Source organism: Oryzias latipes, chromosome 19 (genome assembly GCF_053564925.1).
Source record: "Oryzias latipes strain Hd-rR chromosome 19, Olatipes_Hd-rR_3.1".
NCBI lineage: Eukaryota > Metazoa > Chordata > Actinopteri > Beloniformes > Adrianichthyidae > Oryzias > Oryzias latipes.
Genome location: NC_136255.1, coordinates 27,176,082 through 27,192,090, shown reverse-complemented (window position 1 = coordinate 27,192,090; position 16,009 = coordinate 27,176,082). Strand labels below are relative to the sequence as shown.

General features: G+C 47.8%; 1 protein-coding gene across 1 annotated transcript; it reads left to right on the top strand.

Moving 5' to 3' along the window:
* Window positions 1-12,162: 12,162 nt before the first annotated feature.
* On the top strand, window positions 12,163-13,240 carry LOC110014038 (aerolysin-like protein). Its single transcript, XM_023949312.2, has 2 exons — window positions 12,163-12,413; window positions 12,496-13,240. Exon 2 carries the CDS (start codon window positions 12,522-12,524, stop codon window positions 12,969-12,971), a length of 450 nt encoding a protein of 149 aa, XP_023805080.1. The 5' UTR covers window positions 12,163-12,413; window positions 12,496-12,521; the 3' UTR covers window positions 12,972-13,240.
* The last annotated feature ends 2,769 nt before the right edge of the window (window positions 13,241-16,009 follow it).

Below are 16,009 nucleotides of genomic sequence, written 5' to 3'. Positions count from 1 at the left end.
ATTTTGCTTTGGTCGGAATGGTAGTACCTGGGTGCCATTTGGAAAAGAAGCTGACATTGAAGCAAAAACCCGCTGCAGGCCTCAACCTCTCCGTGGAATGGCTCTGGTTGAAGACGGATGTTTTCAACTGATGGGGAGGAAGTGACGGCCGGAGTGTTGCCGGAAGCAGGAGGCGGAGCAGAGACTGTGGGCCTTGAGGTTTGACCAGTAAACTCATTAAGAGTCCGAGTGATATCTTTGATTCGAGAAACCAGATCCTCTTGAACAGACGTAATGCGAGAGAGTAAGTTAGAATGAAGTCCCAGAAAAATACCTTGTTGAGTAACAGCATGACGGAGCCCTTCCGGGTCAGCTGGGTCGGAAGTATGGCCAGTTCGTTCTGTCATGATCTCGCGAGAGTGACAGACCCAGATGCTGGAACCCGGAAGGAGACTCGGGAGGCGGCGTGTTCGATGGGAAAAGTTTTAATACTTTTTACAGTTGGGAAGGCATTTATGAACAATGGATAAATCCCAGGATACTTGGACGACCAGAGGAGGAGGCTGGAGGGTCTTGATGGCAGTAACCGTGATGTCCAAGATGGAGTCAGAGACGAAGCATGGTGAGGCGAGCGGATGATGGACTGCAACCAGGTGAGCTTCTCGTGGGTGAGGTTTCCTGAAGCAGCATAGAAACAAAGTATTAGCGAGGAGCAGACAGGCATGAGGGAAGACTTGAAGTGGCCAGACTAAGCACCGTAGGAACAACAACGAACTGGCGTCGAATAATGATCCAGGGTCTCCTTAAGAGGCTGCAGGGTGATGAGGTGAGCAGGAACAGCTGGTTGCGACAGGTGAAGCTGAAGAGGGGGAGGAGTCTGACAGAGGCACCATGACAAGTGGACCCTCCGCCTCCCCCAGGCAGCCCCAGGACAGGGCCAACAAGCCCACCCCCCAGACCCCGCAGCCATGGTAGGTGTCACTTAAAGTGACCCCGGGCCGACAGCGTTGCCCTGCCCCGTCCCAGTGCCAAGGAAGGAGTGATCCCTACCTCAAGTGCAGACCACCACTCTACCCCCCAACCACCCCCTCTCCCACACCTGAGCCCAGAAGACCACGCAGCACCCTAACCCGCCCTACGCAGGCACTGGACCTGACCCCCCGACTAACGTCCTGTTTTTTTTAACTGTTTGGCTAACCCTTGTGCTATCCTAGGCACTTTAACATTGGGAGTTGGGTCATCCAGAGACCACTAGACAGTGGGATGAACCTTTTATCTTTAATGATTTGTGATCTTCACTGGTGTCCATTAATTTCAGTCAGACAACTCATGGAGAAGTAATGATATTTATTTTCACATCTTTTAGTTTTGCTTTCACATACTTTGTTTTGCTGCACATTCCTTTAGCTTTGCATTTCACATTCCTTTAACTTTACATTTTACATTCCTTTAGTTGGCATTTCACATTCCTCTAGTTGGCATTTCACATTCCTCTTGTTGGCATTTCACATTCTTCTAGTTGGTATTTCACATTCCTTTAGTTTGGCATAAGACTCCGTGCGATTCCATGAGACAAATTTCCATAAACTTTTGGGTAATAACTACCCTAACGAAGCACACAGGTGGAAGCCGGGTGGGAGGGTGGGGCGACAAACGCAGCGCTTCAGTAATGAAGGACGAACAGCTTACACACCTTGACTTAGATAGGACGCTGCAGAGGTGAGTTGAATAACTGAACCGCCAAAGGGGAGTAACCGAAGTAAAGCCTGCCAGAGTTGCCTGTCCCGAAATGCTCCCAAGGTCGCTTATTTCAGTCAGACAACTCATGCAGTAGTAATGATATTTATTTTCACATCTTTTAGTTTTGCTTTCACATACTTTGTTTTACGTTCACATAGTTTGTATTGCTTTCACATTCCTTTAACTTTGCATTTCAGATTTTATTCATTCATTTGTGTACATGTTTTTTTTTCCTTTTCTTTTCTTTCTTTGGAATTGTGGTTTTAAATTATTTTTTGTTTTTGTTTTTCCTATTTTGAAAAATGTATAAATAAATCATACATAAAACAACTTTGCATTTCACATTCCTCAAGTCAGTATTACACATTCCTTTAGTTTGTCATAAGACTCCGTGCAATTCCATGAGACAAATTTCCATAAACCTTTGGGTAATAACTACCCTCAACACCAAATTCATCGAGGTTGGATACAATTAAATGTATATCAGTGTGCAATTAGATGAAGTATGTTTCAGAGGCATTCCATATTCAGATTTCCAAGTATGACTGCTATGTGTGACCTGGCACCTTTGACTGTAGGGCTGCTCCCTTTCGAGTAAAGCGCCATAAATTGAACACACTATTTATTGAGTCTGCTATGTGTAACCTGGTACCTTTAACCGTTGGGCCGCTCCTGTTCGAGTACGGCGCGAGGAAGGAAACACACTATTTAGTGAATCTGCTGTGTGTGACCCATCACCTTTGATCGTTGGGCTGCTCCTGCTCGAGTACAGCGCCATGAAGGGAGCACACTATCTAGTGGATCTGCTATGTGTGACCGGTACCATTGACCATTGGGCCGCTCCCGTTCGAGTACAACGCCAAGACGCTAACACACTATCTAGTGGATCTGCTATATGTGATCCGGCACCATTGACCGTTGGGCCACTCTCTTTCGAGTACAGCACTAAACACCAACATGCAAGACGACACAACTTAAGATCCAAATTAGAAGCTCCCACTGGCATAACATCATTAAAGCTTAATTGAAATCCATATTTTATCTAATTCCATCTGAGTACTATGAACGAGCACAACGATATGATTTCAATGCTTCCATCCGGCACACTATAAAATGAGCTTAACCTCCAGTTTTGAGGGCAATTGCATGATGTATCACAGCTTAAGAACATCCTAATTTTAAGGCTTCCGCCTGGCAATATAGTTTGCAAACATCTATAATCCAAGATTTTGTATGCCATTCTGATGCTAACATATTGGTTGATTCACGTAAGAAACTCATTAAAACTCTGAGGAGGTTTACCACCCCATCACTTTCAGTGCCGAATAGGTTCGTGGAGTGCAGTCATTGTTGCGGCACCAGATCAAGGAATGCAGGGGCGACATATCATCTGCAAGAAACCGAAGTGCTGACAGGGGAATAGGGGTCGCAGGCTCAGGAAGTGATGCATAGATGAAGACAAAAGCAGTATTATTCATGGCAAACAATATATTAATAATTTTTTTTTTTTTTTAACTTGTCCTGTCCAACATCTGGGCAGGCAGATGAGAGCTGAGGGCCTCTTGTGTTGGACATATTTTACTTTAACAATAGGGGTTATTAATCTTCAGACAGACCAGAGGTATGTCTGAATAAACCCCTTTTGTAATTGAGGCCAAACTTTATTAATTTCAACCATGTTTGAAAATTTTGGGTGTTGGACCAGACGGAAAAGGAAAGAAGGGAAGAAAAAGGGAGGGATGTTAGAGAGGGGGGGGAGGGTAGGAGGGTGATAATGGGAAGGGGGGGGGGTAAGACCATGAAGCAGCATAAAGCAACAAGTTTACTGGTTGTTTATCATTACGGTAAGGTTCAAATGTAGTACAAAAGGGGCGGGGCCTGTCCACACACACTCAAATGTTATCAACACACCTGTTAGCTGCAAAAATGTCCACATGTCGACATGCACACAAAACAGATAGTGTTCATACGTGCATACCTATGCCTTTAAACCAACTAGTGTGAAATCTTTCATTCATTTAATCATGCAAACTATTAGTGCAAAGGTGAGCCAACACCTGTGCTCAGGTGAGTGTTTATGTTCTTCTAAAATGGATGGTGGAATGTGAAAAGAAGGAGGAAGAGTGCCCAGCCATCCCCACCCCAAGACCCCCGCCGCAGCAGCAGCTGCAGCCGGAATCCCCCCAACGCAACACGGGAACAGGCAGGGAACAACCGCCCCCCGGGCGACTAAGACCGCCAACCAGGCCGGGGCCAGCAGGACCGCCGCGAGGCCCCCAGAGCCAGAGAGCAGGGAGGCGCGGAGGGAAAGAGAGCGCCGCCCCAGCCCAACCAGGAAAGCAGCCCCCCGCCGCGCCAGGAGAGCCCAACGCAGGGCCCCGCCGGAGAAGGACGCCCACAGCCCCAGACGAGCACCCCATCACCACCCAGGAGTTCCGGGCATCCCCCCGCCCCAACCCCAGGTACGAGCCAGGACCCCCCAAGGGAGACCCGCTCCGCACTCCAGGCAGCCACCCACCCGGCCCACGGTTGGTCCAGGGAGGAGCAAGGCAGGGGCCCGCCGCCCCCGCCCAGGAGGGGGGGGGGGCCCGGGGAAAAAGGGCGGCCCACAAGGGGTGTTATAAATATGGCCCGACCAGGCTCGGCCATGTTGGAAGTTTGGCGGGGCCCAGCGCCCAGGGGAAAGGACCAGGACCCACCCACACGAACACCCCCGGCTCAGGTGTAATATGAACCCCCCCACCGTGCGGAGAGAGCACCGCCGGGCCCAGGGAGCCGGCACCCAAGGGACACGGCCGCCATCGCCAAGGGGCCCGCACCCCCCACCAGGGAAGGGGTAGGGGACAGATGGACCCAGGTCCCACCTTCATTGTAAAATGTGTGTGCGTGTATGGGTGTTTGAGAGGGTGTTTGTGTGCACGTGTGTGTGTTTATGTTTGAATGTATATATTGAAGGGGGAGGGGTGTGTGTACTAAGGGGGGTGCAGTTAAAATTGGCGAGTAGGGCACTAAGGGGACATCTCCTGATTACTCACAGTGATGTCCCCTCACCCTCCACACCAAGGGGCCCTAAATGTCTAAGGTGCGGTTAAAATTGGCGGGTAGGGTGCCAGGAGGACATCTGCTGCTTGCTTGCAGTGATGTCCAAGCACCCCCCCTACCAAGGACCCTACATGTCTAAGGTGCAAATAAAACCGAAAGAGGGGGGGCCCACTCCATACGGCAACCATAGGAGGGGGGCCACTCCCAAGTAGCCCCCCCCCCCCAAGGCGCATCGCAGGCTAGACCCCCCACCCCCTCACCCTAATATGAGGTTATATGAGGAAGGGGGTAAGTTGGGGACAGCTGGTAGACTGTCCCCCGGTGGTCAAACAGCCGTCCCCCAGCCCACCCCCAGCAAAGGGGGCCAGGGCCACCCAGCCCAGGGGCCCCACCCCCGGAGGCGCCGACACCCCAGGCCCGGCACCACCCACCCCACACAGAGAGAGAGGAGCCAGAAAGCGTCGCCCCCCCCGGAGCAAGCCCAGGCCCCCACCCCCAGACGCCGGCCCTAGAGGAGCTGTGGTCTGGCCTCGACGGGACCGAGGAGGCCAACCGGCCGAGGCAACCACTGATTGCCTCAGCGGAGACCCCGACCCGTTAGCCCCCCCGACCCGTACCAATAGTGGGCCCCCCCTCCCCCCCAGAACGCCCCCCCACAGGACAGGGCCGGCAAGCCCCCCACCCCACCCCACCCCAGACCCCGCAGCCGAAGCGGGTGACACCCAGAGCGACCGGGGGCCCCGAGAGGGTTGTCCCGTCCCGTCCCAGAGCCAGGGAAGGGCCGATCCCAGCCCCAGGTGCAGATGGGCAGCCCACCCGGCGCCGCTGGGCCCCCCCCCCCCCCAAGCAGGGCCCCCCGCCAACCCCCCCCAGCACAGGCAAAGGGACCACCCCCCAAGCCAAGCCAGATCACCACCCCACCACGCACCCCCACACCCAAGCCCAGAGGACCACGCAGCGCCCCAGCCCGCCCCACCCAGGCACCGGACCCGACCCCCCGACCAACGGAGCCCCCCACCGCCCCCGCCAGGCACCGGAAGCCCCGACCCCCACCCCAAACCACGGCAGAAGGGCAAGGAGCAGCGACGACCAAGCCCCCCACCCCCTAAGTCATGGAGTCAACCACAGGAGACCAGAGAGACTGAATTCTTTCAAAGTTACTTGAGCTTTGGGCTGACATTTTTTCCAAGCTGATATGATCAAACAGCAGATTTCTGTGTTGACTTATGTTTATATTTGTCTTGTTTTTCCAATTCATTAAAATAGTTTTTTTTAGCAATACAAAGAGTTATGAATATGATAGAGCCTAATCCTCCTTCTACATCGATGGCACTCATGTCACCAAGCACACAAAGTGACTGTGAAGCAGTGATTGAAACCTTAAGCCAGACTGATAGATCGGCACATACCTGCTGCCAGAGAGCCTGGACAGGCGTGCAGAGCCACAGTGCATGCATGTAATTGTCGGGTAGATTACTGTCACAGTGCTGACAAATGTTTGAGTTGCTGAGACCCATCTTGAACATCCTCTGTCCAGTGTAGTAAATTCTGTGAAGAGTTTTGAAATGGATTAGCTGCAGATTTGGACTTTTTGTCAGTTTAAAAGGTCAAATGGTTTAGACAAAGTTCTGAAATATATTAATAACTTTGAAACTGATCCATTTTGGAATGCTTGAGATAAATTGAATAACAGTGCTTTTAAAGAACAAATCTGAGAAAGTGGAAGGGTGTCCAAGGACCAAGGAGATTCATAGATGAGGAAGGTCAACATCCCACGTAGCAATGGACTGGAGCTCGGCTGGATTTGATGCTTTGTATTTGATATCAGTGGTTCTCAAATAGGTGGACAACAAAAGCACAGACTACTGAAATTATAATTAGCAAAGGGCTTCTGGATACTGCAAAGGAATAACTTGAGATCCATGAGGGATCGTAGGTTTTGATAGCATTTTAGCTGGGCTGAACCTCATGGATTTAGAGGTGGAGTACAACATGTCTTTAAATGGAGATGCTTCTAGCCGAGTGTTATCTGCTTAAGCAGGGCAAATAGAAGACAGGCTCTTGGACATAAAATTTAACTCTTGGAACTAAGCTAGAGAGCGTCAGTGATATAGTTTCTACTTCCAGGGTTAAAAATGTGCTCATAGTGTTATTTTAACACTAAACCAAGTGCACTGATGACACATAAGACTATCATCTCACTTCTTGAAACAACCTTAGTATAATATCCACAGCTGAATTCTTTCATAACCACATGATCCGTTAAAGGACAATCAGAGCTGTGGATTTGGGCTTAACGTCCTAAATCCCTGGCAGCCGGACATTCACAAACCACTCTTCATAAGTCTTTCTCCCCCAAAAACCAGAGGGGGCAGCCTCAGAAGAACAAGTGGAGGGAGACCGAAGACACGACAGTCATCATCTTAACGAAACCAATCCAAGCATTGAGATAGAAAGACCAGAAACGCAAGAAATAAATAACCAGAACAACAGGAACACGGGGGCCCAGGATCGAATTACTCAGAACAAGAAAACAAGATGAACGGATGACCGTGGGGAATAATGCACATAGCAAATTTCAGGTGGCCAAACAGCGACAAATCATATTCAACCAAAGAATGAAATGCTGCACAAATGCGAGGGATGACATAATGGGGAGAGAAGCATACATCAATGAACCATCCAGATTCATGACAGAAAACAAATCCGGACAGGTATAGGACCATACATCTTAGATAAGCAGAAACCCAGATTCGAAAATAAATTTCAGCCACAGAGATGCAAAAGACCAGGGATAAAAGAGGAAAATCGACCTCCGAGAAATCAATACGCAAAACGAAGGGGAGCGCATAGGCTTACACAAACTATTTAAGCCTCGTATGAAGGCAACACATGCAATATATTAGCTATATTAGCCTGCTATCAATCTGACTAAGTTGCTTCAAACACAAAATGAGCATTATTAACGATTAAATGTTTATTTGCCCTGCAGTGCATTCTGCGTACAACGACGTGTCACGTGACTGCTCTGTTGTGCAAGTTTAACTTAATTACAATATTGTAATGACCCAGCAGCCGGGACGTCACTTTAGCGGGAAGATAAAGCCAAACTGTTGCAGTGGCTTCATTAGAGAGATGTCCGTGCCCCTACACCGCACGACCCCATAGAGTTTCAAGCTGAACTGAACAAGTAGCTCACCGAAATTCCTTTTCAGCATCTAGCCCGTTTATTCACGCATACATAAACAGCCAAAACAGCATGAGTGTCACCTCAATTCTCAACACTCTCACTCAAGATTTTACCCCAAAACCCCCCACTTCCCATGAGCCTTAGGGGCTGAAGGCGCCGCTAACCCCCAGGTCGCTACAATATCAATGAATTATGTTTCATTGCTTTGATAAAGTTAAAGAAATTTAATAAAGAAATCTGATTTTTGATGTCATTTTCATTATGAGGATTCGAACAACAGAATGCTTCCCTGGCATATCTGAAGTGTAATTTGTAAATTTGTGTTTTGTGTTGTACTTTCGTTTTGTACAATAGAGTTAAAAAAAAGGAATATCGCAGTAGCGGTCATGTGCATTTTAGGTCTGTTAGCAGCAGGGGATTGTGGGACGCAGTCTCTTGATATAATTAGGGCTCAGCATGAGCGTTTCTGTTTGCCCATGTTTCTTTTCATGTGGCAATTTTGTTGTTCCACGTCACTTCATTCTTCCTCTTATGTTGTTTCTTTATGTTGCACCATAAGTGTGCGATGGGGAGTGGTTGATGACTCCTGTGCAATGTTCAATGTGATGCGTGTTTAACGGAAAGGGGCTTGTAATGTCAGAAAGGAGACTATGCTCCCAGCGAAGCTTTCTGCCTGCTCCTCTCTGAAACTGTTTGAAGACGTGCCTTGTATGGGACATGGACATTTCTCCAGCGCAGCCAATAGATTGACAGCTCAACTTCCAGAAAGCTTGGCTCCCGTTTTGCCCTCTGCAAGTGACGTACCTGCTTGGTGTTACAAATTTTTTTCTATGCATTCTTACTGCGTTGGACAACGTTAATAATGTTTGTATCTTGTTTTTCCTCCTACAGAAACCATATTAAAACAAATATTATATTTCTCTCCCCCATCTTTTTACATTTTCAAACATTTTTGAAAATGCTCCAGGGAGCCACTAGGGAAGCGCTAAAGAGCCGCATGCGGCTCCTGAGCTGTGGGTTGCCGACCCCCGCCCTAAACCAACCAGAAAGAGAGAATAACAAAATAACTGTAAGGTTGAGAAGACAAGGCAGCGTAAAAACTGACTCATTCACAAGTGTGGCTGATGTAAGTTCCCCGAAGGCCAGGGGTGGACTCTCTGGGGTACACAGAGCACGGTGGCTGCCCACACACCAGCCGACCCTAAGGGAGGAAGGGCGGAGCAGAACCAAACACTGAGTGGCGACACGAGGATCACCGTTTCGGACCAAATGAATTAAAATGAGCCATAGATGCTGCATAACCAATAGGTTAAATGTCCACAGATGAGAGACGGGTCCAACAAAGAACTAATCCAAACGCTGATTAACGCATCAAATGTACAAAGCAGCTTTAAACAGAAAAGAAAACTAAACAGAGTCGCCATAATAACAAAGCCAGCATCATATATAGATAGCCAAGATTCACATTCAGCCCCGAAATAACACACACAGCAACAGAGAAAACGCCAAAAACCACAAAAAATTTAGCCAGCATGAGAAACCCATCCAGACGAAGACCGCCAGCCTTCACAACCACAAAATAGACCCCAGAACCCCTGAAACAATACCCGGATGCAGAGCCACGCAGCAGAAAACGAACTAGGTAGACACCATTAAGTCCAAGAACAATAACTACAATTCCAAGGATCCTTAGGGGAAAGGGTTCTACAGAAGGGTTCAGTTTGTCTCAGGTTTGGAAGGCATTCTGTTCCGCCCTGGGCGCCATGTTCAGCCTCACTTCTGGCTACCACCCCCAATCCAATGGACAAGCAGAGAGAGCAAACCAGGAATTGGAGGCGGCTCTCCATTGCCTGGTGCCACAGAACCACAAGGACTGGTCCCGGTTTCTGGTCTGGATCAAGTATGCCCACAATACTCATCCGTCTTCCGCCACTGCGGTGTCTCCGTTCGAGGTTGCCCTCAGGTACTCACCACTTCTGTTTCCGTCGCAGGAACTCAATATGGCGGTGCCCTCGGTCCAACATCATCTTCAGCGCTGTCAACGCGTCTGGCGTCAGACCAGGGCTGCTCTCCTCCGCACCAAGGAGAGCAATTCGACACAGGGTGGTATGACCCACCTATCAACCTGGACAGAGGGTCTGGCTCTCGGCACGGAACATACCCATTGAAGCTACTTCCCGGAAACGGGCTCCCCGTTACAACGGACCCTACGTTATTGATCCCTCCTGTGTCCGCCTCCGTTTGCCGAAAGCCCTCAAGGTACACCCTTCGTTTCACGTTTCTCAGATCAGGCCAGTTCTGGACAATCCTCTGTGCCTGCCGTCCACTTCCCCACAGCCCACCCGTGTCAGGGACGGCAGCCCCGCCAGCCTTCATAAGGAGATCCAGAACCAGTATTCATCGCCAGTTTGTTGCCCCTGATGGACATACTAATCTCGAGTGGTCAGCTGAGTTTCCCGACTTCCTGAGCAGAAGGACATCACAGATTCATTCTGTCACGCCATGAGTTTTTGCCCAACCTCCAGTCATGCCACGAGCCATTACGGAACCTTCAGCCTCGCCATGGGCCATCATCCAGCTTCCAGCTCCACCACAACTCCAAGCCACGCCGGACAATAATAAACTCTATTACTCACCTCATAACTCACCTGTGTTTTCCTTCCGGGTTCCAGCGTATGGGTCTGTCTCGTCTAGCAAGTCATGGCAAAAAGTCTTTGAACGCATTATTTATTTTGACCGGGTCACGAGTGACATTTCCTGTTTGGTCCATAATAGATGTGATTGTTGATTTTCTTTATTAATTTTAAGCTGATTAGCTAGAAATTTTCCAGATCTATTTGAGTTTTTAAGTCCTACAAGCTGAAGTCTTTGTATTTGAAATTGTGTTTGTTTATTAATGATGTCATTTAACTGCAGCTTTAATTTTTTCAGATCTCCCAGAATGTGTTCCTGTGCAGAAATTCTAAGAAGGTTGCCCACTCTTTTTTAAAGAATTGAATAAATTCTTGGTCTTTTAGCAGAGATGTATTAAACCTCCAGGTTGTAACTGAGGATATTCCCCCAGAATTATTAACGGAAACTGGTGCATGATTACTGATAATAATTGGATTAATGTTGGAACTTTTAATATATTTTAAAATAGATTTACTGACTAATAAATAATGTGAATGAGAATGTGAATGATGAACTAGAGAGAAGAAGGTGAACCCCTTTGTGTTTGGGTGAGATGACCGCCAAGCTTCGCAGAGACCCACATCATTCATGTACTGCTTTAGGATACTTGCAGACCGCCATGTGCGCTGGTTTGCTGCTGTGCTGAGTCTGTCAAGTTCAGGGTCTAAAATCAGATTGACGCCTCCTCTCTTGGGGAGTCAAAGTGAACCAAGAGTGAGGTGAAGAATCTGTGAAAGAAGGGTCGTCAACATTCAAGCCATAAATACTGGCTATGCAAAGGTCATTGTTCTGAACCGATAGATTAATGACTACAAATCGACCTTCTGGGTCAGTAACTGCATCATTACGAGTAAAATTAATGTTTTTACTAATTAAGACAGCAACTCCTCCTTGTATGGAACTGTAACTAGCAGAATACATGAATGGAAACTGTGGGCAGCACAGGAAATGATCAGCTGATTTAGATAAGTGGGTCTCCTGCAGTAAAGTTAGATCTGCTTTAAGATCATTCAGGTGGTTTAAGACATTCATTCTCTTTGGCCCAGAGCCAAGTCCACGCACATTCCAGCTAACAATGTTAAGACTGGACATAACTACTCTAACTGTGAGAGTGTAAGGCTAAATAATGCATGTGCTAGTCCGTGCGCACGTGCCCATTGCAACCTCTGGATTTTTGATTGCACAACATAAAACAGTTTGGAGTCTAAACAAGTTTTTGTTTTACTGAGAAAAACAAAAACTGGTTTTAAAGAATGGACCTAATATCTTGACAGTTGTAAAGATAAAAAAAACTCAAACTCTGCCCCATTTGCCTCCAACTGTCTCTTAATATGTGATGAAATGTTCTTGGCTGTCATGAGATGAAGGCGTTCCCTACAGACATGGAACAAAGTTCTATGTGAGCCCCGCCCACTTTGAGTCTGATTTAAGGAAGAGACTCAGCCTCAACCAGCAGAACTTCAGCTTCAGCTGCTCTGGTGAGTTTTCTTGATGTCCTGCTTTCATTCATTTGATGTTTTCATCAAACGTTCTTCTAGAATGTCTCCATTTCTTTCAAATGATGCTGTGGTCTTTGTCCTGTTTTAGTTCTTTAGAAAGTTCTTGGTTTTTGTGTATTTTCTACAGACAAATGTTAGGATCTTGGTGTGTTTTAGGCTAGGAGTTGGTTAAGATTGTTGGATTTTCTAATCTTTTTCAGTCTGGTCCTGCTCCAGACCGTCTTCAGAGGAAACAACATCTCCCAGAAGTCTAAGGGAAGAAACTTTTGCTCCTTTTGTAACAAATTCAGGTTTGTCAAATGGATCAAGTTTGGAAAAGTCATTTGGTTCATTAACTGTCATTCTAAAAAAGGGCATTTTTTTCTGTTTCAGACGTTTTGCTTCAAATAAACGACAACATGTCATACATGTCACCAATTAGCATTGTTGGCGGTCATGGAGGAAGTCCATTTAATTTTATTGGTGCAAAAACTGGAGCTCTGCTTAAAAAGCTGGATGTCTGTGTCGGACCAACCCAAGTGAGATCTATAACGGTCCTGATGTCTGACGATGTTAAAGAGACATTTGGGACATCAAAGGGAGCCAGTGATAAAATGCTCTCTTTCGATTTTGAGGGAGATGAATATTTTTCCGTACTCACTCTTTGGCCCAACAATAATGGAGAATATCTGGGTGGCATTAAATTCAAAACAACAAAGGGAAACACTTTTGAGGCTGTTATGACAAATGGAAAACTTTCAATGCCGCCGACAAAAGTAGATGTTGGCTCTGGAATGTGTTTTGGAGTTCAGGGCAGGTCAGGAACCGAAGTTGATGCACTTGGGTTCATGTTAATCAAAGATCCTTAGTAAGTTCCTAACCGGTTCTAGAGGGCTAGATGGTGAAACAACAACCTGTGTGGGTTCAGCTTCTTGATGAGAACAGAAATCAATGTGGTTTTCCTGTTATTGTCACTGGAATCCAATGTTTCTGTTGTCCTCATCATCTCTTCTGGAAATGGCATTCTATCAGTAAATCTTGTTGGTGTGGACGCTGGAAAAAGCCCTTCAGTTCATGTCAAATCACTGTTTGTGCTCATCTAGTCTGTATGATTTGGAAAATAAAAACTTCAACCAAATCAGGAGTGCTATGAATTCTTAGACTGAACACAAATACATGTTGAAACATTTCTACCAGTTTATGAGCATCCCTATAGATGTAAGGGGTTAAACCCCTCCCACAAGGAAGGTGACGGCAACACCAATGTCACGTCTGGATGATGCAGATGCCGACCAATCACAAGAGACGGCAGCTCAACAGCTCCAGAACAATAAGGAGGTCAACAGAGACGTCTTTCAAGAAAGACAACTGTAGCCTCGCAGAATTCTTAGATTCAATAAAACCCACTAAAAACACACACAATTAGTAAAAACAATAAATAGCATGTAATTTGCTAAAATGTGGCTCTGGCGGCTATCCAAAAAGTATTTCTTGGGTTAAAAAACAGATAAAACAGCAGAGGGGTACTTAGCTCGAAGAGGGGCGGGTCACAACCACACCCCTCTGCATTCCAACGTCGCTTCCCCCTCTGAACACTGTCTGGCCCCTGGCTCAACTGCTCCTCCGATGCCGATCAGCGCTCTTCCATCCACAGGGCGTCTCCTTCTGGACGTCTTCCAGCGCCACTCCACCCGGAGATGCCTCACTCCAAGCGCGGTATTTTGCTGTTGGCCCAGCGCTGCTCCGGTGGCTCCACTCGTCCACGTAACCAACAGGTGGAAGCCGCGCCCCCACGCCGTCTCCTCACTGTAGGGAGCTGCTGCTCTTGTGTTGCTGCTGTCCAGAGCCTGTTCCTTTGGAGCGGCTCTTTCCGAGCCTCTCTCCAGAGTTGCTCCTTCAGAGCCTCCTTGCTCAGCCCCCCCTCTGCCTCATGTCCTACTGTTTTTAAATGCAGTCTCATGGGCACGTCCCCAGTGCACACCTGTGTCCAATAATTAGGTGGCCCCTTCAGGGGCCTCAGGATAAAAAACCAAGCAAAATAAAATTTCACCCCGTTACATCCACCCACAGTGAAACATTGGCAGTCCCTGCCATAACAAACAGGAGAATGTCAGCAAAGCATCCCACATTCCAGGCCACCAGGGAATCAAAAAATCCCTTCAACGCCGAGTGGCCATGGACACGTTAGCACCCCTATAGCCTCTTCCAGTTTAAAAGGCAACCCCTTACCACTCTGGCTGGTTTGAATTTGGAACCCACACTTCAGGCCACTGAAAGGGGAATCACAATTCCAGCTCAGGGGGGAAAACCCAACTGCCTAGGAACCTTGCCTATTTCACCCACACTCCAGACCACTGGAGGAGGTTTACAAAATTTGGCCCATAAACAACATGAATTACTGCGGGACAATTACACCCATCTACTGCACTTCACGTTACCTCAGTACACTGAGGCTCATGACCTATTAGGCAGGCTTCACAGGTTCTACTCCGTTGGCAGTAAAAATGGCTCTTTCAGACTCAGAATAGGGGTGCTCTCTTTTTCTGCCAAGCAGGGATGGTTCTTTCTGGGTGCTTCATACCTGGGCTGCCACAACTGGCCCAGACTCTCCTGGTAGAACACCTGTCTCCTATTGCACTGTTTGCCACCACAAATGGCATCAGATCCTACAGTACTTCCCAAACACCATATTCATGTTTGCTATTGAACCCACCAAATTTTGGCACCCAAGGTGCGCCAGGGAGCAAGCACATCATCATTTTTCTTTTGATGGGGTTGAGCACTATAGTCTTCAAATGTCCGGGTTCCGACTCCACACAAGAATCCAAATCCTGCCGACAACGCCAATTTTGTAGCCTCGCAGAATTCTTAGATTTGGATTTGTGTGGAGACAGGACACCCAGGACCACAGTTCAACAGGGAGCACATAAAAAGTTTATTTGAGGGGGGCAATATTGGAGGAGTCTGTTGCTATGTCCATCCGTTGGAGCCAGGAGACTCTGTCTATAAATTAAAACAGAAAAACCCAAGAGATCCATAAAAAAGCTAAAACACCAGGCTCAATAAAAACCCACTAAAAACACACACAATTAGTAAAAACAATAAATAGCATGTAATTTGCTAAAATGTGGCTCTGGCGGCTATACAAAAAGTCTTTCTTGGGTTAAAAAACAGATAAAACAGCGGAGGGGTACTTAGCTCGAAGAGGGGCGGGTCACAACCACACCCCTCTGCGTTCCAACGTCGCTTCCCCCTCTGAACACTGTCTGGCCCCTGGCTCAACTGCTCCTCCGATGCCGATCAGCGCTCTTCCATCCACAGGGCGTCTCCTTCTGGACGTCTTCCAGCGCCACTCCACCCGGAGATGCCTCACTCCAAGCGCGGTATTTTGCTGTTGGCCCGGCGCTGCTCCGGTGGCTCCACTCGTCCACGTAACCAACAGGTGGAAGCCGCACCCCCCCGCCGTCTCCTCATTGTAGGGAGCTGCTGCTCTTGTGTTGCTGCTGTCCAGAGCCTGCTCCTTTGGAGCGGCTCTTTCCGAGCCTCTCTCCAGAGTTGCTCCTTCAGAGCCTCCTTGCTCAGCCCCCCCTCTGCCTCATGTCCTACTGTTTTTAAATGCAGTCTCATGGGCACGTCCCCAGTGCACACCTGTGTCCAATAATTAGGTGGCCCCTTCAGGGGCCTCATGATAAAAAAACAAGCAAAATAAAATTTCACCCCGTTACACAACCACACACACACTAGTACACACTAGTACACACACACACACACTAGTACACACACACACACACACACACACACACACACACACACACACACACACTTGTACACACACAACCACACACACACACATGCTGATGTAGGGAACCACTAGGAATGAATGGCGTCTCTGGCTGACCTGTCTGTC